Raw genomic sequence first — 24,743 nt, forward strand, 5'->3', positions numbered from 1 at the left:
GAGTCCCTCCCTGCGGAGTTTTGAACTGTGGTCAAGTTATTGTCGTCAGTTATTTTTAAATCCCCATGACCTCATTTGGATTTCAGACACAAAAGCAAACCTCTTTTCCTGTTTGGTTACCAGCACTTTATTCTGCAGACTGGAAATAGTTTATGTTTACTCTTCTCAAAGCTCAAAATGCGTTTGCCTTCTTTGCCCTCCAAGTAAGTGAACACGAGACAGAGACAAGAGTAAAAGTCATTCCACACGGTCTGAGTAGCTGTCCGGAAATGTCGTCCCCACAGCCCCCCTGTGGAGTGTGTTAGAGCTCATTAGCTCAGATAGATGACGTGGACTGGCAAGATTTACACAGAGCACACAGAAAGGGAAAGCTAAGTGATTGCTACTTTAATTAGCTTGGAAGACAACAATGTGGATGTTTATTTGTAAGACAAATAAAGTCTCATGTTAGGTGTTCTATAAAGCTTCGCCCCAGTTTCTGCTTCTCATGTATTACCACAGCAAATAAAACCATCAGCAAAGAAGTCCTAATTTGATGTAACAGTTTCCATAATAGGTTTGTAACACACTGAATATGTCCTCGTTTTTAAACTCAGAAATAAATTAACATTTCCTTCAGTTTTGGAGAAAATTAAATGGAAAATTAGCTCCTTTTCCATATTAACACATTGACAATGTCTTCATGTTTAAACCCTTATGAAATCTTTTCCTTCAGAGGTTTGCTGAAATTTTCAAAAGTGTCATGTTCAAGATAACTCTAACTATGACCATGTAAAATCTGCAGTAATTTTACTGTCTCACTCCAAACTAAATTAAAAAGTCAAAATATGTTGTGTACAGCACATCACTACCAATTAAAGTGGTCGATATTGGTTTTGTTTTGGTCAGATCTGTTCATGGCGGAAGTGCCAAAAAAAATATATATATATATTGGTGCAGTTACAAAAAAAAAAAATACAAAAAATGGTGTGTGTGATTTTAAAAGTTACACCCATCAGTGGCTGTACACAGCAACAGTGTTTTGAGCCCTGACGTCAAGGTCACAGAGCTAAACATCCAAATAACCAAAAAATAAATAAACAGAAAACCATTAAAGTTTGTACAGACATTCATGGTCCCCAGAGGATGAAGCCTACAGACTTTGCTGATCTCCTCCCTTTTATTCTAGCGCCACCAGCAGGTCAGAGTTTTTATTTATCCTGTGAAATTTGGCACACACATTCATGGCCCCCTCAGGATGAACTTTAACAACTTTGGTGATCCCTTTCCTTTTCATATAGCGCCATCATCTAGTTAAAACTTTACCCATATTTTAGTTGATACCTGAAAAACTAATGACATTCCCATCAGCCTCAGCTGTACCTGCTAAACATCAGCACACATGACAGTCTCATGGACCGTGGCTGTCGTGCCTGGAGATTAATTGTCTGATTTTAGAGTGGCATTTCTCGCACGCCATCAATACATCGATGTTCTATCTGCTGGTAAATCTGCTACAAGGTCAAAGGTGAACTAACTGGTTAATTGATTATATATCACTTTGCAGGAGTGAAGCAGGATGGCCTTGTTGTCAAGTGCCCCCGGCGTACTGTGTATTGTAAAGGGTAGTGTATTTTACTCAACATAGAGGGTCATCTATTTTCCCCATAAATAGCTGCATCTAACCCACTTTTGTCTTTTCAAGTAGCAGCAAGCACCTGAGATTAATGTTATTCTTCAGAGGAAGGTTTGGATAGGAGAGAAAAAGGAAGAAAAGAAGTGGGGTTTTTTTTATCTTCTCCTATTATATTGATCCTAACCGTATCTTACACCAGGCTTCTGCTCCCCAATTTCTATGTATGAACATGAATGTAGAGCAACATCCACCCTGACTTCGCTCCACTGGCTTGTGTAAGACATCTGACAGTTCGTATCTCTTACACCACAGGCCTCCAGCTCTAACGATTCAACATTTCTTTAACTCCAGTCGCAGTGTGAGTGTGTATGTGTGTGTGTTTGTGTGTGTGTGTGTGTGTGTGTGTGTAACCTCGGGTGGTTGGGTCTGAAACGATTCTCGGTTATAATTGCACAACATGACAGAGGGGATCCTTTACCACACCGAGGTTTGAGTTTATGCTTTCAGCAGTGGCCACGTCACTGCAGTGCTGGTCTGTTTGTGTGTGTGTGTGTGTGTGTGTGTGTGTGCGCGCCTTGGATAAACATTTGCAGAGCAGAGGAGGATGGGCGGATAGATGGATGGACAGGTTGAAGTGAGAGAAAGAGATGGAGAAAATAGAGAGGGAGAGAAATCCCCTGCACCGATAAGGGCCCCGTCAACTTTATTAACGTCCTTGTCTGCTGCAGTGCAGCCCAATTAATTCAGACAGTAAATTCCTTCTTGTCACATTTTATTTGAGCCGCGTCACATCCACCCTGTCAGTCCTGACAACCAAGTGAAGCAAGGAAGGTGGCAAGTTAAAGGTTGGGGGAAAAAAAGTATAATAGAAGTAGGTGAGGTGGAATAGGACACTGAGAGAAATGAAGAAACCTCCCCTGTATTTCCTCTCTCACGTGGCCTCTGCTCATCTGGGAACTACTTTCAAGCTCCTGTGAAAGATATACCATGATGGCTTTTCACAGCCGATACAAGCTTTAGCCATTTACTTTGTTCCCAGTGTATGCAGAGAGCCTGTGTGAGGGTGAGGCTACGTCTGTCCAGGGGGTCTGTCTGACTTGAAGTGAGATGGGAGGAGGGCAGAGGTAAGAGTGAGGGAGGAATAAAGAAGCTATTTTTAGACCTGTGTTGCTGTAGTGCGTGCATATTGGCTCGGAGACGGTACCTTTTTGAATAGGAGAGATGACTGTAGCGGTCGTTGAAAACACAAATGTTTTCTTCCAGATAAACATCGATATAAGACTGATGTTCACTGATTTGAATAAGTAACACAATCAGTACTAATTAATTGTAATATAATACAGTAGTAGCTGCACTGTTTATACTGGTTATTACTGTCTGTAATTTACTGGTCTTTCTCATGTTTATTTCCAAAGTCACCGATCCAGAGCTCTACTTGTGCAGTTATTGAGTAGGTATCAACCCAGTCTAATGATCCATACAGTGAGTGACATGCCCCTGAGTCATATAGATCTCCTCTCACCAGCGTCTATAAATATCCTGCTAAAGCTCCTCAGGGCCTGTTGTTGCCCCGGCCTGGTGTTGTAGTGCTGGGTTACTATTGACTACAACTAAGAGAACCAACTGACTTAGCACACTTGAACTCCATGTGCACAAACTGTCACACATGAGCATCCTCGTGCACAAACATGCCACTATTAGTCCTGACTAGACTCTCTTGCATCACAGTCAACATGCATTTAAGTGCATGTGTTGTCTATCCGGATGAAGATTTTTTTCATAAGACCGCATCACTTGTATCAATCATTGGAAATGTCCGCACATGCGATAAGAGCTGTCTCTATTTGATGCCTTTTCCTAGTCTGACATACCTGACCCGTCTAATCCTCTCCCTGTTGACAGAGGGCGAGCCCATTGAAGCCATTGCCAAGTTTGACTACGTTGGGCGCTCTTCCCGAGAGTTGTCCTTCAAGAAGGGTGCCTCCCTGCTGCTGTATCAGCGGGCGTCAGAAGACTGGTGGGAGGGACGGCACAACGGCATCGATGGCCTGGTGCCACACCAGTATATTGTTGTCCAAGACATGTAAGTGTTCATCATTCAGCATAATTTTAGATCTGGCCAAGTACAGCATAAATGTATCCAGTCAGTGCCAAGCTTAGGAGAGAATTTATGTCTGAACGATAGCAGATGAATTTATACTGATATAGGAATTAAAGAAAACACGTTACAAGTTTTATATGTGTGATAAAGTTACATTGTTATGCAATTTTGCTATCTTGTTTTAAACCAGTCATATCACCTCTAATGATGTAGTCTTGTCTGCTCAGGACACCTTTACTCTACTATATCTTTACATAACAAACAGTGATTTGCTGCGATATTAATGCTCTGAATGTTGTAAACAGAATCTTTAAAGCAAGACTTGGCACTGATAGTAATGTCTGTCTGTTGATCGGTTCACTAATTTGGTCTAGACTAAAATATGTCAGCAGTTATTGCATAAATTCCCATGAAATCTTGTATATTCATGGTCCCCAGAGGATTAACCCTACTTACTGGCACTCTTTCAGTGAGATCTCTTGACAAATAATGGATGGATTGACATGAAATGTTGTACTGAAGTGCCAAGATCTCGGCAGGATAAACTGAAAGAACTTCAGTGATCCCATGTCTTTTAATCTAGCATCAACATCTGGTCAAAATTTTATCCCACACTATGACCAAATCTGATATTTTCATCAGCCTCAACTGGTGTAGCACTAATTAGCACATTAGCATGCTAAGATGCTAAACTAAGACAGTGAACATGGTAAACATACCTGCTAAACATCAGCTAGCTAGCATTAGCACTGTGATCATCTTAGCATGCTGACATTAGCATTCAGGTCAAAGCACCACCGTGCTCCAGTGTGGCCTCACAGAGCTACAAGCATGACTAAACATTCTTAATCTTGTTATCGCATAGTTTTAATAATTCCCACAGGTGTTACACCATGGAGATGTTTCTTTCTACACCTAAACTACTGTCAGCTTCACTCAGAGCCTTGGAGTTTCGGTTTAAGGAACGGTCCTACAGCTCTTCCTGATGATATCCCTGTTGGTTAAACAACACTTGTGCTTGTTGACTTTACTCTATAAGAGGCTGTGGACCATCAGTAGACTGTAGGGTCGTGTGTAGAGGACCTTCAGCCTTGTTTGCCCTTAAAGCTGCTCTCATCCTTGCCCCATGGAGCATTCCCAATATCCAGGGTTTTCAACCAGCCGTTGTGTCACTGTCTCCCATTCTCAGCACTAACAAGCATGTGCTCTGCCATGGCGACTGTTGGTGCCTAATGCACTGGATTCACTGTCTCGTTAGGACGGGAAAAGAATCACTCCAATCACTTAGTAGCTGGCCGTCAAAATGGCCATTTAGAATACCTCCCCCTCTTTCCTCATCCCCTGTTCTTTCCCCTGCTGCTGTCCCGTCAGTGCGCCTCCATCAATAATTCACCAGGAGGGGCACTGCTGATGGGGTGTCCTCTTAGTTAATGAAAGAGCAGGGGAATTTACAGTTGTACGGGTTGTCCCCGAGCGTAGTAACATCCTGCTCTCTACTTAAACAGAGCCGGCTGAGGAGTGTAAGAGCGCACGGGGTTGTGATCTTCACTTGTCCCATAAAAGAGCCCAGAATAAAACATGCAGAGAGGCGTCTGAGAGTCCACTTCAGCACAGGATGTCTGTCTCAAGACTCGACTGTCAGGGTGTTCAAACTTTCTTGTGTCTGTCTGTAAATTTTGTTTACGGCCACCTCTGCTGTGGAGAAGTGCTCATTCGTGCTCCGTCTCTGTCTGTGTGCATTCACGTGGACGTACTAAATAAGTGACTGTGCTTTATATCGGATAATACACAACATCAGAGGCAGCCACGCAGTTCAGTAGCTCTGATTACTGCCGCCTGACAGGCACCAACTGTACGCAGTATCCAGTCACACACCTCACTGAAACCCATACAGCTGGTTTGTGTGTGCGTGTCACCACCATAATACATCACCAGAATACAGAGAGGCTGAGAAATATGACTCATCTGACTCTCTGGACCTTGGCGGGGGGGAGGGGGGAGGGGGGAGGGAGACATGCTGACTCACAGGAAACTGATATCAAATACTGTCATCAAAAAACGGAGCAAATATGAAAGATCGACTGATTTGCTGGTTTCTCCTCTTTTTTTTTTTTTCTTGTCTGTCGGTTTCTCTGTCACTTCCTCTTGCTCTTTCCATGTCTCAATGTCACCCCGTCTCTGTGTCCCAGAGATGACAACTTCTCAGACACTCTGAGTCAGAAGGCTGACAGCGAGGCCAGCAGCGGCCACGCAGGAGAGGATAAATGCTCGGGAAAAGACATCAGCTCGCCCTCTGACACCAGGATCTCTGAGGCCTATATCACCAGGTTGGTTTCCACACAGTTGTATGGCTGCACTGCTGGACTATAATGTCTCATGGAGAATTTCTATAAGGGGTCTGGCATTAATAGGCTTTGCATTCTCCATACAATTCACAAAAGTCTGAGTCCTTTAACACCTGATGTTATGTTGGTGTTTTCCCAAGAATAATGCTCTAGTGTATTGAACATGATGAGTGTTTGGTGTACTGTACAGCTGTTTTAGAAAGAGAACAGATGCATGAGAAGTTAAAGACACTGCTGCTGAACAGATAAAGAGCACCATCTTCAGAAACTAAATGACCTGGAAATTCAAATGTCACAATACTGGAAAAGAAACAGCAATGATTTTTACCAAAGTTCATAAATGTTCCTGCAGTATTTTAGAATAACTGTTTATTCTAAGATGGGTATTTAGGACATTTTAAAAATGTTAATCAAATGTCCCACTGTATTAATTAGTGCTATTCCTCCAGATACCATAGTGACCAATATATGACCACAACACATGTTGGACCTCACATCGGCTTTATCTAATGAGAGACGGCCAATCCAATAACAACTGACAGTCCAGCAGTGTGTCTGGAACAACTTCAGTGTTGCGTCATCTAAGATGCTTAAATAGCTTTGGGTGTAAATGCCAGCATGCACACACAATCTCCAGACACTTGAAATATAAACAGACTTATTGTTTTGTTTTTTATACAGAGGCTGGAACTTGACCTATTGTGTGTTGCTGAAAATAATCCATGTTTTCAACATTTTTCTTCAGTGACAGCCAGCACTGCCAGATATATGATAATTATCGTATTTGTAAGATAATTTTGCCCCTATGATCGATGTATGATCGATGCCAAATGTGCCATAATTTGCGATACATTCACATTTTGTGACGCTTACAATTATTAGCTGGTTTTAGTCTGCGCTGTCTTACTTACTTTACTTCATTTCTCAACATGATCAGGATGACAAAATACAGGTCCCAAATCTGTGTTTATGCTTCTCTTTTCATGTGACCCCCTTCCCTTCCTTTCAAATTAATCTAGTGATGGAAAATTATTTAGATCTTTTTATTCATTTAGGCTTTTAATCTTATTTATGCACACAGCATCAACAGAGAGGCCAAGGGAGCGAAGGAGCAAGAGACACTTTGTATGCGTTACATAGGTCTTGTATATGAAGCACCTTTATTGTTGCTGTATTTTGAAGCACATCTGTCACCTGCATCCAGGCGATGGCTCAGCATTACACAATAGACTACAACTACCAAGAACAGTGATGCGCTATGATCCACGTCGCACACAAACTAGCAGCGCAGCGCTGGATTGCACATGTGCTGCGGTAATTTCATCTCATAGACTGATTTAGCGTAGCACGCCCAACATATAGACCGATGTCGCACTGTAGACTAATTAACAAACGGATTAAACAGAGGAGCAACTCTGTGTGTCTCTCTCTCTTGTTGATGGAGAAACTGTGAGTGAATGAGTGGGGTGGAGCTGTGCGGAGAGTGGGAGAGAGGAGAGATGCTCACTGGAGAGCGTTACGTAACACAACTTGTCCTTATATCAATATAAACAGTGTCTCAATCTATATCTTGCTTGAAAATATATCAGTATATGGTACATAGTCATTATATCGCCCAGCCCTAACACCTCCTTCCATGCACTGTGGCTACATCAGCTTACATTAAAAAACAAACAAGCCAAACTGATGTGGTTAGATTTGTAGTTGTGTCAAAAAGTCATCTAAACATGTGTTTAATAAAATTACACATTCACACGTATTTGTTCTAATGGTTATGACTCATTCATTTCCCTCGAAATACAATAATTTTAAGCCTCCAGTACGATAGTTTAGCATTTCCCATCTGGCAGAGAGCTCGCTTTGAGAGCAGTTTAACAGCATGAATCTGATTTGCCTGTTCTACGAGCAAGACTGAATGAATCAGGAGAGACCTGCAGTGTTACATATGGTGCTTCTTCCTGTCATTCTGTGTCCTCAGCTCACCCCTCTCAGCCTAATTGTCACCGGAGGAATCGATTTCTCCCTCTCTCTTTTATTATGATATGATATAGCCTGAATATTAAATACCGGCTGGTATCAGCTGGTCACCCTGGAACATACTGTATAAACACATGCGCAGGGAGGGATGGCACACACACAGAGGAGACACACACACACACATATCCAGTCACACCTCAGACTTTTTGGCAGCATCTGCTGGCCGCAAGCCAAAATTTTTAGTCTCCTGCTCCTCTCTTTCACTGCTGCATTTCTGGTGGTGGAGCAAGCGACCTTGAAGTGCCTGTTACTCGCTCTTGCCAAACACATGAACAAATGCTATTTTATTCAGAGCCACACTCACTCCCTTTCTACTTCACTGTTGAAATGTTGATGATTCACACTGGAGGCAATATTTACACCACTGCAGGTATTTGTATGTGGATGGAAAATATATCTGAATGAATCACATCAGCCTTAATGAAGCTCCTCTATAACACTCTTTACCTGTCACCAGCCTCCCAAGTGACTCCCACTCCTCCTCTTCTCCTGTCTACCCCCACTCACTTTGCTGCTCCTCCATTCAGACAATCCTCATATGTGTTGAATCATTTATATCCTGAGCTTTATTTAGATATTTTCCTCTCCTGGTGTTCTCGATCAACAACACTCTCACCAGACGGGACCCCGAGTCGAGTCTGGCATCATGATCACAGCAAGCGTCGGTAAACAACACAGTTAAGTTGGTGCGTCTGTCAGGAGAGACGATGCACATTTATAGGATCATATAAAGTATAACAGTTGGTCCGTTGTGTGTTCAGAGGGAGAGGAACTCCTGGAACATCATGTGATTTACATTATTATCAGCCATGTTGAGAGAGGGTGAGCTGTCAGTGTGGTGACAGAGTAAGTTGCAGTGTTGTTGTGGACTCTGTCCCAGCGGGGCACTGGTGTTATGAATGTAGACTGCTCCCCCTGCAGGTTGTCAGAGGCTCCTGCGGTTGTTTACTAATCCACATTTCTCACTGCAGTCAGATTTTTTTTTTTTTTTTTTTTTGCTCAAGCCCGCACCACTTCACCAGTGACACTTTATTTTCAATATCTGAACCATCAGCAGCAGCTTTTAGTGCTGTCAAGTTTTTTTTGTTTTTTTTTTAGTATATTAACTCATGATTTCACATCAAGACATTTTGTTCACACTGAGTGTTTCGCAGTGTGTGGGCAGGGTTTACATAAGCACACATAGCAGTTCAGATTGAGTCTTCCCAATTTATGAAGATGAGTAGTTTTCTGTGATGAAATGATGCGATCGGGGAGATGCACCGCAGCACAGTGGCTTTGCGCGGAGAGCTGCAATTACATTCTGAGACCCTAACGGTCCTTCATATCCGCACTCGTTATTGCTTTTTGTTTAGCGCAGTGATGAAGCCGCCTGTAAATCTTAACGATAATGGCTGAGACAGCGTTCATTTGGCAGACGTAAACTCTCAAATGAAACCATTTGCCCCACAGAAGTGATTAAAGGATGAGTAATTCACTGCTCGTTCATCATCACAAAGAACCAATAATGCAGAATTAAAATGGTTGATCTGGCACGCATCAGCTCTCAGATGTTATTGATTTCATATTTCAAGTTGTCGCTGTGTCAGAAAATGTTACACCAACTAAAAACAGTGACTGAATGATAATGAAATTATATTATTAGTTTCTTTGTTTTTTTCCTAAAATGAGATGACATGTAATAAATATCAGGTAACTATAATATTAAATTCTCTAGATTAAATTCCAGTGCTTTGCCAGCAGTCATGCTCAAATATTATTTTCAGTCATCTAGCTGTGAGACTGAAAGTGATGATAGCTGCTTTGATTAAACATTACAGCTCTTGACTCTGGCTTCTGTAGCTACTGTAGCGCTGGTAGTCATAAATATGCAGAGCAGAGCCTATTAGAGACACATGGAGCAGGATGTGCTGCTCTATTGGCCTTTTATGGAGCAATAGGAGCACTTGAAGAGAGGAGATGTTACTGTGGAGAAACATCATGCATAACTCAGCAAACATGCGTCTGTGTGAGTATGAAGGAGTGTGCATATGATCAGGCACATGCGTTCATGTGCGGCTCCGTCTCCCCAGCTGTATGAGTCGTATTAGGTGTGCATGGTGTTGTGCTGGTCCAGGTTCAGATGGAGGACAGCCGTACTACTGAGGCAGCTGTAGTTTCTCCCAGGGAGCCTGTTTTGGTGCTCTGACAAACAACAGAGCTCCCTCCTCTGGATGGTAGCCAGGTTCACTCCTCCTGCTCTACAAATGAGAGTTGTGAGGATTTCTTTTACACTAGAGATGCACTGAATGCGATTTTCATGGCTGATTCCAATTTCTTAAAAGTCTGACCTGCTGGTTCTGATTTTCTTTCTTCCTACACACTATAACTGACAGCATACTCAAATGTTTTTGTAACTTTTCTTTAATGAAAACTCAATTATATACTCAAAATAAAACACTGACTATTAAAAAACGTATACATTTTCTCCCAAACTGCAGCAGGTTACAGGATCTTCACTTAATTAAACTCAAAATAAAAAGCGCACCTGGTTACTGGACAGATCTTATTTGTACAAATAAAACCCAGTTATAAATGAATTGCAGTACATCCCACTTTATCCAACATGCTCTACTTTCCCAAAAGAGAACAGTTGCAATGCATCTATACATGCTCAGATTAATTATTTACGTATCACAGAAGAATCTGCGAAAATAATCTTATAGAGAGTCAACATGTTATTGTGTCTGTGGTACAAAACTATTTATGAATCAGTGTCTGTTCCTAAGAATGTAAAGGTGTGTGTACAGTAGGCTATATATTTACTCTCCTCCTGCCTGCCCCACCCTGTGCACGGCTCAGCAGGAGAGAGAAAGGAAAAGAGACCCCATGCTTCTGGCAGAAGAGCAGGTCTCTGTGGTTGCAGCATGCATGGGATTGAATTACAACTTTTTTCCTGATTGTTTAAGGAATCCCTAAATTTGTGGCTAGTTGCTTTTTAGAAATAAAGTCACTTACAGGTTCTGAGAAGTCTCTAATAAGGGGGCGTGGCAAAGCGTCAGTATTTAATGACCTGGTTATGAGAACAGGGTGTAGCGACTGTGACAAAAGTCAGTTACTGACCTGAGCCATCGTGAGGTGCATGTATGTAAATTTGATCAGCTTAGAATCAGTTGTATCTGAGGCTAACCTGCCCGTCACCAGTCATGGCCGATCAAGCTGAAATTGGCTGATAATGGTCAACAACAGATCAGTTGGCGCATCTCTATCCTGCACTGATGATTGTTTTTTTCCCCACAGTGGCAAATGTTTGATGATGGAGCATGCCCACAAGTTGTAATATAGAAAATATTGTTTGTCTAGTTTGGAGGTTTTTCGTGTCTGGAGGATGACTGTGTTTTCAGAGTGAGACCTAAATGAAGCCCTTAAAAAATCAATAATTTAAGGTTTAAATTATTAAAGACAGAGCTGTCAATCCAAAAAGATGAATGCTGTAACGTGATAAATAAATAATCTGCTTTGTTGTTTCCGTCCCACTCCTCTCTCCCAGCAGGCACAAGAAAAGATCAGAGCCACCATCTCGGCGGCCCCCTGCCCGCCCCACTGATGTCCACTGCATGGTGCATCCCTCTCAGCACGGTCACGGAGGACACGGAGGCACCCCAGAGATGGGCTCCCCAGTTCTGGGCCACTTCAGCCCACGGGACATGCTGCGGAGCCGCAACCATATGCCCATGGACAGCCCCGAACGTCGGCGCCGCACCGGCCACGGCAGCCTGACCAACATCAGCCGCCACGAGTCGCTGAAGAAGATGGAGAGCCCCCCAATCCGACGCTCCACCTCTTCGGGCCAGTACACGGGCTTCACCGACGCCCACCACCACCACGGCGGCAAGCCCCTGGATCCGGAGACCATCGCACAGGTCAGCGCGGGACGAGCGGCGACCCGACCGCAGCTCCCTCCACCATCAAAGCCCTGCCCCGCCCTGTAAAAACATAGTCAGTCCCTGTCTTCTGCTTCCTCTGGCTGCAACTGTGTTTGTGTGCTAAATACACGCAAAAGACTAGCTTCACAGGCAGACAGCAGGGAGCATAGCTCGACACTGGGACTCATCACGGTATATTGAGTGTAGTCTTGCTCGAGCATACATAAAACTAAATATAAAAACTTTTACTAAATATATAGATGCTTCACTGGTCATAATTTGTGTTCAGTAGACGTGTATTTTTGCATCACTGCTGATAGGAGGCTCTAATTTGTTGTCATGCACTTAAAACAATGAATAACATTTGCATAGAGCTGATAAAGCAGGGGTCATAGAGAGCGGTTGAAACTGTGCTGAGCTGTCTGTCTGCCTACTGGGAGCATGCTCAGACGAACATATCTTGTCATCTCTGCATCTCCTTCGCTACCCAAAGTCATTAGCATGCAGAGAGAGAGGTGCCGGTGCAAAGTAATACTCTCAAACTCTCTGCATGTTTAATGCATGCGTGGTGTTTTCTTGAAAAACTGTCACTGTGGTCCTCTGCTAACATCGCTTTTTATGTTTCCTACCATACCGTATTCTACCTTCTCCATCTCTCAAGTCTTTGCTGTTCATATCACCACTTATTTCTTTCTCACTCTTCATTTCCCTCCTCTAAGTTTGCTTTTCATTTTCTTTCATTTTTAACTTTCTGCCTGTCGCTCATCTTGCTCGCCAGAGTTATAATCATCTTCCCATATCCCCCGCTCCTCTCTTACACTAACTCTCTCTGTCTCCCGCAGGACATAGAAGAAACTATGAACACCGCTCTGAACGAGCTGCGTGAGCTGGAGCGGCAGAGCTCAGCCAAGCACGCCCCTGACGTGGTGCTGGACACCCTGGAGCAGCGGCAGACCTCCGGCGGCAGCGGCGGAGGTCCCACGCCGGCCAGCTCCAGCGAGTCCCTCAGTCCCATTCACGGCGTCATGCTGAGGTCCACCGCCAACACAGAGCCACCCATCCGCCGCAGCACCAGCTCCTCCAGCGACACTATGAGCACCTTCAAGCCTCTGGTAGCGCCTCGCATGGGGGTGCAACTCAAACCCCCGGCCTTGAGGCCTAAGCCCATGGTCCTGCCGAAGTCCAGCCAGGCCTCACAGCCTCCGGCTACAGCTGCTCAGGACCCTCTGGACAAGTCCTGCACCATGTAACCTCTGGGACAGGAGCCAGAGACGGAAAACAGTAACTCTCAATCCACCAGGGAGCTGCAAGATGCTACCAGTGTCTGGTCTTCATTGACATACAACATATAATATCTAAGAGCGTGTAAAATACATGGACCTGCACAGGAAGAGATGTTTCCTCGTGGAGCTTTGAAGCAAGATCATAAAGAGGACTCTGACAGGATCTGAGAGACTCGTGTAGCAGTGGTGACAGATGTCAGTCGGACAAATCCTCTGTCTCAATATGTGCACAGATGTGTTAATATCCTTAGGTTAATGTTATCTAACAAATGTCTTTTTTTTTTTTTTTAAGAAATTTAAACAACAAATCACAAAGGCTTCCTTCAAGGTTTTAGAAAAATGAACACTAGTTCAGTTTAGTTTACAGACATCCATGAACTGTGTAACATTGAACAGGCTGCATGTAGCTCTTCTGTTTACCACTGAACCCGAAACGGAGCTTGATGGGACCCGTAGCGACCACAGCGGCGTTCTCACACATAGAACTAGATGATGTACTTCTTGCTTTTAACTTAGGAGGGCCGTTGAAGGTGACTGGTTAAAAGGCCTTATTGACTTTGAGATGTAACTGATTTCACATGTTAAATATTCTAAAGGTGCTGTGACTACCTGGACGGAAACGGTTTGAAGGTTGGACTGATGATGGGCCTGAAGAGCCCTTTAACAACTAACGGTACTTTGTTGATAGATAGTAGTACTGATAGCTGTGTGCTTTCTTCACTAGCGTGTAAACTCTGCAACTTTCTTTGGCAAGGCATAGCGTCTGTTGTGTCTCCGAAATGTACAAAGATCACCTCCGTGCTGGATTCACTCAAATTTATCAGAACACTTTTCCCATATTGCCTGGAATGAGATATGACTGTTGGGTAAAACCACTACTTTAATATGAACTTTGTTTGAATTTGATGCATTCTTGAAATCCTGCATTAATAACTCATGATGCGGGCTGAAAATACACCTAATAATAACTTATGCCTATGCATCTGTATAATAGAAATGGAGCAGGGTGGGAAAAAAATCATCTCCGGCCCACAGTATATACAACACATTATGCTATTATACGGTGTGGAAGCTTCTTTTACGCCTTGCTTGGCTTTATCTACCCAAAGACATGACTGTGTGAGTTCAAAGCATGGATGTTGACCCTCCATGTAGACATTCTTCATATTGACTTATGTGTATAGACTCATGGCAGCGCCCTGCGGGAGCGCTGCCGGTAGCCATGGACCTAATGACTGTTAGTGTGAAAGCCTCCTTATATGTTCGCCCTGCTTTCTTGTGCTTCTCTGGAAAAAAAGCAGCTTGTGTTGTGTCCCTCCAGTCTATTTTATGTTCAGGTGAGAATGTCAATAACGTGTTTTTGTATTGTACTCTGACTTATGTTGAGGCTCTCTCTGTGGATTGTCCAGATTTGTGGATAATGGCTCCTCTAAAACCAGCGGAAGTCTCATACAATCAGTGATGAACAGCCCGTGTTTGTCCAGATTGAGTAATAATTTCAAATGCAATAGCCCCGTAAAACTGTACGTGCCCGAGCTCTAACTGTGTGACTGGACCACCCTATGTCTTTGTTTCAAAATAACCTCAGTACTGTCTAGATAACAGAACTGGGTGCATGTCCTGGGAATGTTTGGCTAGCATAATAACACACAGAGAAGACTTGGTTTGCGATGAATAAGCAGTGCTCTCTAACAGCAGGTTTACACTATCTTTGACTTGACAGATATTGCGTGTATAATAATCGAAAAAAGATGATTAATTTCTGACGTACTAACTTTCATTATTTTTGTAATCATTTTTGTTATGGTTGTCGTGTTTCTGGGTAGAAAAGACTTAGAACAAACGATGTAGAATAAATATCCAGAGATACAATATGAAGCCAGTTGTAAAAAGAAAATAAAAGTGTGCTTTTGTCACTATGTTAACATCATCAACAGTAGGACTCCGTTAGGCCGTCTGTAGGCTTTAAGCTACTCCGTGGTGTTCTGTACATCTGTAGTATGTACTTGTGAAAGTGCCTTTGAAAATATTTTAGAGGAACTTAAGATTTTCATGTCCGGTGCTGTATTATTTTTTATTTTATTTTCGAAAATGCAGTGCAGGAAGAAGACACATGAATAAGTAACGATGCCATTCTCCAAACAGTTATATGACAGAATGAATAATAAATAAACAGCTAACCCATTGTGACATTGCACTTTTATGTATATAACTGTACATATGGCATGTAACATCATAACGTGTAGAGTTCTTTGAGGGCTTATACCTCTGAGGATTTCTTTCTAATAAAGGAAATAGTTTGTCGAGTCTGAGGTGGATTTTTTTGCCCTGCTTTTTATATCAAGTCACTTAAACTTTATTTATAATCAGTGGGGGAAAAAGTATTCAGGTCATTTACTTGGGTTAAAGTAGGTGTACCATGATGTAAAAAATACTCCATTACAAGTAAAAGTATTAACAACACAATGTTCTTAAAGTGAAAGTCTATTCCACAGCGTTATATATTGTTGAGTAAATTGATCTACTGCTATCAATAATATCTTATAAGACAGTGGTTCCCGACTGGTGGGTCGCATGTCCATTCTGAATCGGTCGCAAGTGACTCACGAACGTGTCAAGTTTGTAAAAAAACACCCTTTTCTTTTAAGTACAGTGACTATTCAGCACAAAGCTTTTATTTTGACGTGCCGCACCCTGCTGTAGAGTGAGTCACTAATGGACTGCTTCTTGACAGCAAACTAGCTCGATGACACGGCCAAACACAAGTATGATGCTGAATATATTCAACTTTGTGGACCTTGACTAAGGAGAAATCTGGGCCCCATGGCTGGACCAGTTAGAAACCACTGTTATAAGATGATTTTAGGTTTTATATGTAAAATCTGATGTGGTAAAGTAACTACAGTTGTCAGATAAATGGAGTAAAATATGAAATATTTGCCTCTGGACACTGGTGGAGTTGAAGCATGAAGAAGCTATTTATATATAGTCAAAGTACCTCAAAATTGTACTAAGGCTGTATTACTCTGCATGCTTTACATTATGAGTAAACGTATGTGTACACACAAGCAGAATCCCAATAATCACAGTTGAAAATATGACAATAAATATAATGATGGTATTGAGGTTACTAATTTTAAGGTGTAAGACAGGTGAATGTTTCCACTCAGTGACACTTTGAGGACCCCAGAGCACAGACAACACAAGTGAAAGCCTCAAGATTTCCTGTTAAGTCTAGGAGCTGTTAAAGTAGCCAGCATGGAGAGAGGATAGATTATGTAATAACACTGGATTGTGTACAACATAATGTGGCACAGTAATGGTATAGGGAATAGAGATGTTTCTGTTATTCAATATAAGTTTTTATAATGCATCAAGCTGTAGTTGGTGACATAAAAATAGCTATTACATTTGTTAAAACTGTCCTTATATTTATAAGAAGTATATGAGACAGATGATCTGTGACAAACGTCATGTTCCCCTGCCCTCTTGGTTTGTTTCCAATGGCCTTACTGCATTTAAACGAAAACAACCAATCAGAGCTGAGGAGTCTCCAACACAGCTGTCAGTCACGTCAATCACAGCTCATGACCTGCAGTCAAATGTCAAACTAGGCAGCACTGATCAAATATGAATTAAGATTCTGTTGCTGCATTGCCTATTTCTCTATTAAAATGTTTTCAGAAACATATTTTAGTGTACTGTTTAGCTGTAAAATGACAAAGTCACTCCAGCTCGTGGGCAGTGCTTGGTGCTCTGGTCAACTGTCTCCAGCATGGTGGCTGCATCACAAGCTTTCTCACTTTACAGCTAAACAGTACACTGAAATGTTTCTGAAAACACTTGAGGCCAGTGCAGCAACAGAATCTTGACTCATATTTCATCAGCGCTGCCTAGTTTGACATTTGAACCCAGTTCACCAGCAGTGATTGACGTGATTGACAGCTGCGTTAGAAACTCCTCGTCTCTGTGTGGTTGTTTTCTGTGAGCATGCGGTATATTCTGGTAAATGCCATTAGAGGCAATAGGTGGAGGGACATGGTTTCTTTCACAGACTATCTGTCTCATATAATATTGTGTGAATATGACAGTTTCAGCATATGAAAACTTTACGAACTGTAACTTTAAGGGAACAGGGCTTGATGAAGCAGAGTTTCTTCTGTACAGTTCATTCTCCATAATGCTGCATGGTAACATCTCCCAAGGACACACAGAGTGAGTGAAAAAAAACTAAGACATGATAAGGGTTAAAGCTTCAAGAGAACATTTCCCAACACGCATTACAAGAATACTGACTAATCATGACAAATCACGTGTTGGATGCCTGTTGTGAAACAGGGGCATTTGCAACAGCAACAAAGTTTCCTCTCCACCACACATTGGTGTTTTTATTTCAATGAATCCAGCAGGCTTTCTGTTTCTGTATTTCTCTATGTGCTGTGTTCTGCTATGTATGGAAGCTTTACTGGGATCTGGTGCTCCCCAGATCGAGCTCCAGCCTCGGCTGTATGTGCAGGAGTAAGAGTGGCTCTCTGTGTGCTCCGGGCTTTAGTGTGGGTCCTCAAGGCCATCTGGAAAAAACAGAAGAGAGAGTTCATTGTTTGGGGACACTGTCACACAACAGTTTCTCTACAGCTTGGTATGATGACAGCACTTTAGAATCTTTTACTGTTTTTACACAGGTGACAGAATCCAGGAGACAATCTGTGTGTTTGGGGAAACAAAATATGGCTTACCTCAGCAATCCCAACCTTCCTCTCCCAAGTGTGAATGCTCTGCTGTAGCTGCTTGTGTTTCTCCTTGACTTGCATGTACTCAGGGATATCAGGAGCCTGATAGTTGGTCATCTGGCGGCGCAGCTGTTGGTTGAGGGCTTCTGCCTTTAAACGCTCCTGAGGAGAGAGAAAAGGAAGTAGAAGGGAGGAAGTACACTGAGGGAATTAGTTTAAAGAGCAGGAGATATTGAGATATTGATACACCCTTCATAACTTAATGCAAAGTACTCTACTAATCTTTGGTAACCATGAATGCACCAAACCACAAAGGACTCATTTATGGACTAATGACAAACCTCCTCAGCATGCTGCATCTCCTCCTCAATTTTTGCCAGCATCTGCTTCCTGCTGGTGATGTCATTGCTCAGCTCTGTGGACTCCCGTGTTACACTCTGCAGCTTCTCCTGTTGACACACATAAACCAAGTATATCCACTCATAGATTTAACAGGCTGGAGCTAATGTCAAGCTGTTCTGCAAAGGTGTTTGTCATACATCGACACTAAATTACACAGAGACAGATCTCTCATTCTCACACACATTTCTAATGGGTTACCTTGTGTGAACTGAGGACATGTTGTACTTTCAAATTGTGAACTTGAAGTTCGTCCAGGTTTTGTTCAATATTCTGCTCGGTTTGCTCTTGGAAAACATCCTAAAAGGAGACACAGCACCATGCATTGTTACATTTACCAGCAAGCAAAAAAGCAGATTGCAGACTGTGAGTCACTGTGTAATCAACTGACAGTTTAGTGAGACATAAACTGTCTCCTTTTCCAGTGTTCTTAGCATCTCTGGGTATATACCCCCCCACTTTCACTCTCTACCTCGTACACAGCTTTCCCCGCCTCTTTTTTCTGTTGAATCTGCTGCTGGAGCTTCTTCATGTGAGCCTTCATTGCGCGGTTGTTCAGGCTGAACTTCTCCACTTGGGTGACCTGTGTGAGTTTGTGAACAGAGCAGACAATGCAGACAAAGGGAGGAAGATAATGAATTTGTGTAGGGGTGGCAACATCAAAAAATACTATAGCCACTCAAAATCCCTGTTCTTTGTCCTTCCCATTAAACCCTTTGAAACCTGGAGTGACATCACTTTTCTCGTGCTGCTTTCAGACACCTTTCACAAGTCTTTTAATCTTTGAACCCTGAGCAAATTTTTGCAATGTCTTTTAAAAAGCTGGGGGGGGGGGAGCAATGAGCAACTTGGTAAAAAAAAAAAAAAAGTTCCGTACACAAAAAAGTTAAAAAAAAAAAATATATATGTATATATATATATATATATATATATATACATATATATATATATTATTCAGTAGTTAGCTTTCTTTTTTTTTCTTTCTTTTTTTCTTTTTTTTTTTTTTACTAATTTTCTTGTTTTAATTTTCTCTTTTTACTAATGAAGTCAAGCCAATTTTCTCAGGTTTCAAAGGGTTTAAGAGGTATGATTATTATGTGTTATTTGACTGCACCTGACTTTTTCTGCAGGATAAAGAAACAACCGGTGAATTAAAACATCAGTAAGAAAAATAGATGGACGACAGAATAATAATCCTGCTGAGATGGCATTTTAAAGCGGAAATGTGAATGCAGAAGCTAACAAGAAAGACGTGTTAACAAAGCAAAATAACAGACTAAAGTTAAAAAATTAAAGTGATTATATTAACCTCATCCATCATACATGGTGATGAAAACATGCATGTATATGAAATTGTATATCATGATTGAACTATGAGACGTTCATTAAACTATTCAGTTTGAACAGCTGCACACATAATGGCATCTGTTGTAAGTTGAGTTAAAATGTGTACTCTAGTTATGCTTCAAAATCTATTTGAATGCTACTTTGCACATGTTGATGTCATTAGACCAGACTTCATTTTTACCATTGACTTGTCTTTGATGTACTGGAGCACATTCTCGGGCTTCCTCATTTCCAACCTGTTGTCCTTCATAGGTTTAAGCACACTGCGTTCAAATGCCTTCTTAGCCTTCCAGATGTCTGCAAGACGCATTTCTGCTCCTTCCAGGGTGGCCTGAAAAGACAAGCAGAATCTCTGAGAAGTGTGTATTATTAAGCTATGATTGTGTTTCTTGGGCAATGGTGTGTTGTAACCTTGTAGTTGTCCTGAATCCTCTCATGTCTCTGTTTGAGTTTTTCCAGGTCATGTCGCGTCTCTGCTTCTTCACTCCGTGCAACATAAAGTTTTTGTCCCAAGGTCAGCTCCTGGAGGCGATCTGATGTGTTGGAGCGGGACCTCTGCCTCCGCCCACGACCCTGACAAGGCACACACACGTATACAAAATTATGTGGGGCTATCAGGAGTACAGTGCAGAGAGGTCATCTGCCCTAGCAACAGAATTAAAATCAGGATTGTCTCTAGGACTGTGGCATGCAGCTTACGTTCTGTCACACTTTCAACATTATAAGTATTTGAGTTCATCGCTTCCTGGTTGTGTGTTGTATTTTTAATTCCTGTTTTGTGACTTTGATTAAAATAATTCTCTAATCCTGTGAATAAAATCTGTCCTCCTGTTGCTGTCCATTTTCAGTGGGTATACTGAGTTTTGTATAGTAAAGACATCTTGTCACTGGGTAGCACTTACCCCACCCTCCTGGGAGGCTCTTGCTTCACCTGGACTGTCTCCCTGAGCCACCAGGTCCTGAGGATCCAGGCGGCCGATGAACCGTTCAAACATATCGATCTCTGCCAAGAGAGCTGCATTGGAGCGTCTTGAATAGAAGTGAATATCAGCAAAGTCAAAGCAGAGAAACTTTTTGAAGCTAAAAGTTTGTTTGCTTAAGATTATTAAGTAAAGCTGGCCACCTGTGGAATTTAACTTATCACTCACCTCTGATCATTTCTCCAAGAAAACAGAGCACTAGTTTTTTTTTTTTTTATGTAACTACTGTAAGGCAAGGCAAATTTATTTATATAGCACATTTTTTACCCAAAGGGGATCCCTCTTGCAGGACGGACAGAGGTGCAACAGATGTCGTGTGTACAGAACAGATCAAACAGATCAACTGTGGGTAGTACAGAGGATATTTAACTGCAAATACCTCCACAAATCTGCCTCAGTATTTTAACGTGTCATACTATAAGTCATAATGTAAGCTTGCCCAGTTTAAAATATGTGGCTATGTTTTCTTTAGTCTTAGCAACGGGCTCAAATATGTTATGTTTTAGTAATATTACGGCTAACTGTTATAATCATATTGCTCAACAACAGCACTAGCATTAGCTAACGTTAGTTTAGCGTTAGCGGTCAACGTTAGCAAGTTGCACAAAATAGCAAAGCTAATAAAGTTATCTTTAGGCAAACAAACTTAACGGGTGAGCTAGTGTGTAGTTGAATATTTATTCTCATTACTTTAGTTCTTCTACTTGCTTGTAGAGGATTTCTTTTTCTTCTTGTGTGACCTCTTTTCTCTTTTCCTCCGTCAATGAAGGCTGACCGTCCATGGTTGCTAAGGTACACTGAATCCCTGCGGTGGTTGCTAGGGGCAGTGTTGCCTTCATGTACTGGCGTAAATCTGCAATTTTTGCAAAGAAGAAGGACAGAAAAAAAAGTTTGATTAAAACGATCGCATTTTTTATTCATTTGTGGATTATATAATGGTTATTAGATGTGAATTAATAATTTAACTGATAATAATCCTATGGAAACACTGGTCTAATCCATACTTACCATAAACCACCCTCTTCAGCTGGTCATGTTCAGATTGTTCCCATCATCTGATATCCACCCGCAAACTCAACGTTTGATAAGAAGAGTGCTGGTAACAAATTCCTTTAGAGGCAGGCCTATTTAGGGACTGTTCTTTACTTGTCAGAGGAGCGGGCTTGGCTGGGGTGTGACCTCAATTTGTGTGCGTTTAAAAGTATATTTCCTTAAAGGGCCAGTGTGTAATATTTGGCATGGTTTATTGTCAATCTGAATCTGAATCTGAATATTCTACCTATTAATATGTTTATACAAGTGTATAATCGCTATAATATAAAATTCGTTTGGTTTTCGTAGCCTTATAATTATGCTTTTATATATATATAGCAAGGGCCTTGCTTTAGAGAGGTCGCCATCTTGCGCCGCCATGTATATACGGCAGACCGAGCGGACAATCCAGCCAGCCAGAGAACGCGTTTCGCATGTATAAATGAACCAACAAAGACAGTGGAAGGAAGGAAGAAGGAGGAGGAAACAGCAGAGAGTAGTTCGTCGATAGAGAGTAGTGAAAAGTTTTTTTAGTTATAAAGTTTGCGAATGGACCATACTTTCCACGCAACAGGAGAGAATGAACCCGAACCGTCATCTGCGAGGAAAAGAAGACGCAACTTCACTCCTTGTGATGCACTCTCTGCAGCGCTTTTCCTCCTGATGATATATCTCCCCAACGATGGTAGCAGTAGCACCGAATCCCATTCTGTGCATTCAGCCTCTCTTCTCGCCTACTCAGCATCAAACACATGGAGTTCCTCGTCTGTATGCTCCGGCTCAAACAGGTATGGCTCTGGGTCTGTGTCCGCTACAAGAAACTCTTCAAAATCGCGTTCAAAGTCGTCCATTGCAGCTACTATAGTCCGGAGATATCGCTAGGCTAAATAAACAGCTGAGCTCTGTTTACCGGCTACGCTGTCAGTCAGTGTGCGGGCTGGATATTGAGCAGAGAGGGGAGGGGGGTCCCCACTTGGTATGGTAAACGAGTATGTGTGTAAAGTTATGGAGTGTGTCTGTTACGCTAGAAGAGTCAGAGTTTGGGAGTCTTTTACCCCCTGGAGTGTTACTGGAGTTTTTGGAGTGCTCAAATAAACGGGCCTTTTTTCCGAACGCTCCTCTGGTCTCCTGCTCGTGAGGGATTCATTACAATATCGTAACATGGCTTAGATTTCCAAATAAACATTCACCTCGTGGCTAGATAGACCTACTCCTGAAAAACTCGTGCGCAAGGCGTTTGTCCCTACGAGGCCGCCGTCATTTACCCGACGGGAGGGGTGAGCGAGTGAGCCCTGCAATCTAGAATTTGGCCACTGATGTCACTGTTTTCAACCCATTTTACACACTGGCCCTTTAATCCTCCCCGAATGACTTGGGGAAAACGCATGATCCGCTCTCCGCCATAAATTAGCTGTTTGATTTTTGAAATGTACTCTTTGATATCTGAAAGTTAAAAGTTGAAGAGAAAATCCTGGAGTCAAAAAAAAGCCTTGGTTTCTCATTCATGCATGCTGGTTCGTTGGTGCAAATAGTTTATTTTTGGTAAAATAAACAAATAAATAAATGGAAACGAGATGGAGAATAAGATAATTTTGATAAAATATCACTATTTTAAACTTAGATTTGGTCACGTGATTTTCTGTCATAAGTGTTATGTTGTGTTCACACCAAACGTGATGCTTTTCCCATCGCATAACTCGCGCAACATTGAGCACTTAAATATTTTGTTGACTCGATTCATTTGTGCAAATAATTCGCACCATATGTGCGTTAAATGGCTGAATCGATGAATGAACTTCTGCGGGTACCTCCTCGGCATCATATGTCCCTGGGGGATCTCAATGCTGATTGGCTACCCGGCGGGAATTCGCGTCTAATTGCATCTTTACATTGACTTTACATGTAATTATTTAATTTCTGCCCAGTGTGAACACAACATGAGTCTTGCATAATGATTTAATAATAATATTTGAAAATCTAACAATAATTTCTGTTTCCACAGTCCCTGGCTATGATAAATGGTGTAAGGCCCAGCTCACACAGAAAGCATTTAGCAGCTGGAGGCACCTTTTAGTAATTAATTTTAATGAAAATTAAGCTTTTTGCATACAGTTTTTGCGTTCCGACACGCCTCGTGTTTCTGCATTCTAAGCGCCTGGCGTTTTTGCCGGAGCGCGAACTCCTCGTGTTGAAAAAACTTCAACTCAACGGCCCACGTCATCTCTTTTTTTTCATCATGGTCACGACAACAAGTGAAGAGTTGGTAAACAATGGAGGAGAAAGTGGTGGTAGCAGTTTCTGGATACCCAGAGCTATACGGCCCAACGATAGTAGGTTGTCAAACTGCACTCAAGTCATCCTAAAATATGCCTGGAAACAGCCATTGTTGAGGCAAAGCTCCTGGACCAACTGATGGTACTTTGCTGACAGCCTCTCACCATCAACTCCAGCTAGAGCACCCTGTGTCTGAACATTTTAGGAACTAGATACTAACTACTGGGGAAAAAACACAATAGACTGATTGAATAGGAAGGTTAGGTATGGACGTGTTGATGTGGTTGCCTAGCAACAATGCAAAGGTGCAGCAAGTTGTTTGTTTTTTTCCACTAGTAGTATTCCATAGGAAAAAAGGCAGTGCGGTATGCTTTGTGTTTGGTCAGGGCCAAAGGCATGTTTTCTCTATGAATAAATACAAAATACAGCCATTTGCTCCTCCTGTAAGCCATAATAAAAAACACGAGTCCCTCCCCATTGCTTAAAATATATTTGACATGCCTCTCGTTTTACCATCACCTCATTCCCTGGTAACGAACAGTCCCTTAGAGAGGTCTTTCTGCGGACTGCTTGGCATGGGTGTACTGTGAAGGAGGTGTAACTTCAATTTGTGCAAATCACACAGAACCACACAGCTTGAAAGATGCAGCAGGCCGCAGATTATTTCCTTTGCTTTAAGTTTCAGTTTCATTTCT

At 42.1% G+C, this 24,743-nt stretch overlaps 2 protein-coding genes across 5 annotated transcripts in view; one reads left to right on the forward strand and one right to left on the reverse strand.

Moving 5' to 3' along the window:
• srgap1a (SLIT-ROBO Rho GTPase activating protein 1a) overlaps positions 1-15,592 on the forward strand; it is a 99,024-nt gene extending 83,432 nt beyond the window's left edge. For 2 of the 4 annotated variants that reach the window (XM_033621495.2, XM_033621496.2), the window contains exons 19-22: positions 3,518-3,698; positions 5,906-6,043; positions 11,628-12,000; positions 12,846-15,592. In XM_033621495.2, coding sequence (XP_033477386.1) covers positions 3,518-3,698; positions 5,906-6,043; positions 11,628-12,000; positions 12,846-13,253 — 1,100 coding nt within the window. In that variant the 3' untranslated portion in view covers positions 13,254-15,592. Of the gene's footprint in view, positions 1-3,517; positions 3,699-5,905; positions 6,044-11,627; positions 12,077-12,845 lie in introns of all 4 variants that reach the window. The other 2 variants (XM_033621499.2, XM_033621500.2) reach the window with 2 other exon arrangements.
• A 1,611-nt stretch (positions 15,593-17,203) lies between these two features.
• Positions 17,204-21,555, reverse strand: cfap263 (cilia and flagella associated protein 263). The gene is made up of 9 exons (XM_033621987.2): positions 21,433-21,555; positions 20,665-20,791; positions 20,174-20,335; positions 19,944-20,093; positions 18,888-18,998; positions 18,617-18,715; positions 18,358-18,465; positions 18,023-18,178; positions 17,204-17,857 (listed from the first exon to the last, which is right to left on the reverse strand). The coding sequence occupies exons 1-9, from the start codon at positions 21,522-21,524 to the stop codon at positions 17,717-17,719; spliced, it is 1,146 nt and encodes a 381-aa protein (XP_033477878.1). The 5' UTR covers positions 21,525-21,555; the 3' UTR covers positions 17,204-17,716.
• Positions 21,556-24,743: the final 3,188 nt, after the last annotated feature.

Source organism: Epinephelus lanceolatus, chromosome 5 (genome assembly GCF_041903045.1).
Source record: "Epinephelus lanceolatus isolate andai-2023 chromosome 5, ASM4190304v1, whole genome shotgun sequence".
Classification (NCBI taxonomy): domain Eukaryota; kingdom Metazoa; phylum Chordata; class Actinopteri; order Perciformes; family Serranidae; genus Epinephelus; species Epinephelus lanceolatus.

Excerpts from the sequence above, each read along its gene's own strand:
- cfap263 (XM_033621987.2), bottom strand. The coding sequence starts at position 21,524 with ATGGACGGTCAGCCTTCATTGACGGAGGAAAAGAGAAAAGAGGTCACA. Across the intron at positions 20,336-20,664 it reads GAGCCTCCCAGGAGGGTGGG|GGTCGTGGGCGGAGGCAGAG; the intron begins GTAAGTGCTACC and ends GTGCCTTGTCAG. Across the intron at positions 18,716-18,887 it reads CGGGGAAAGCTGTGTACGAG|GATGTTTTCCAAGAGCAAAC; the intron begins GTAGAGAGTGAA and ends GTCTCCTTTTAG.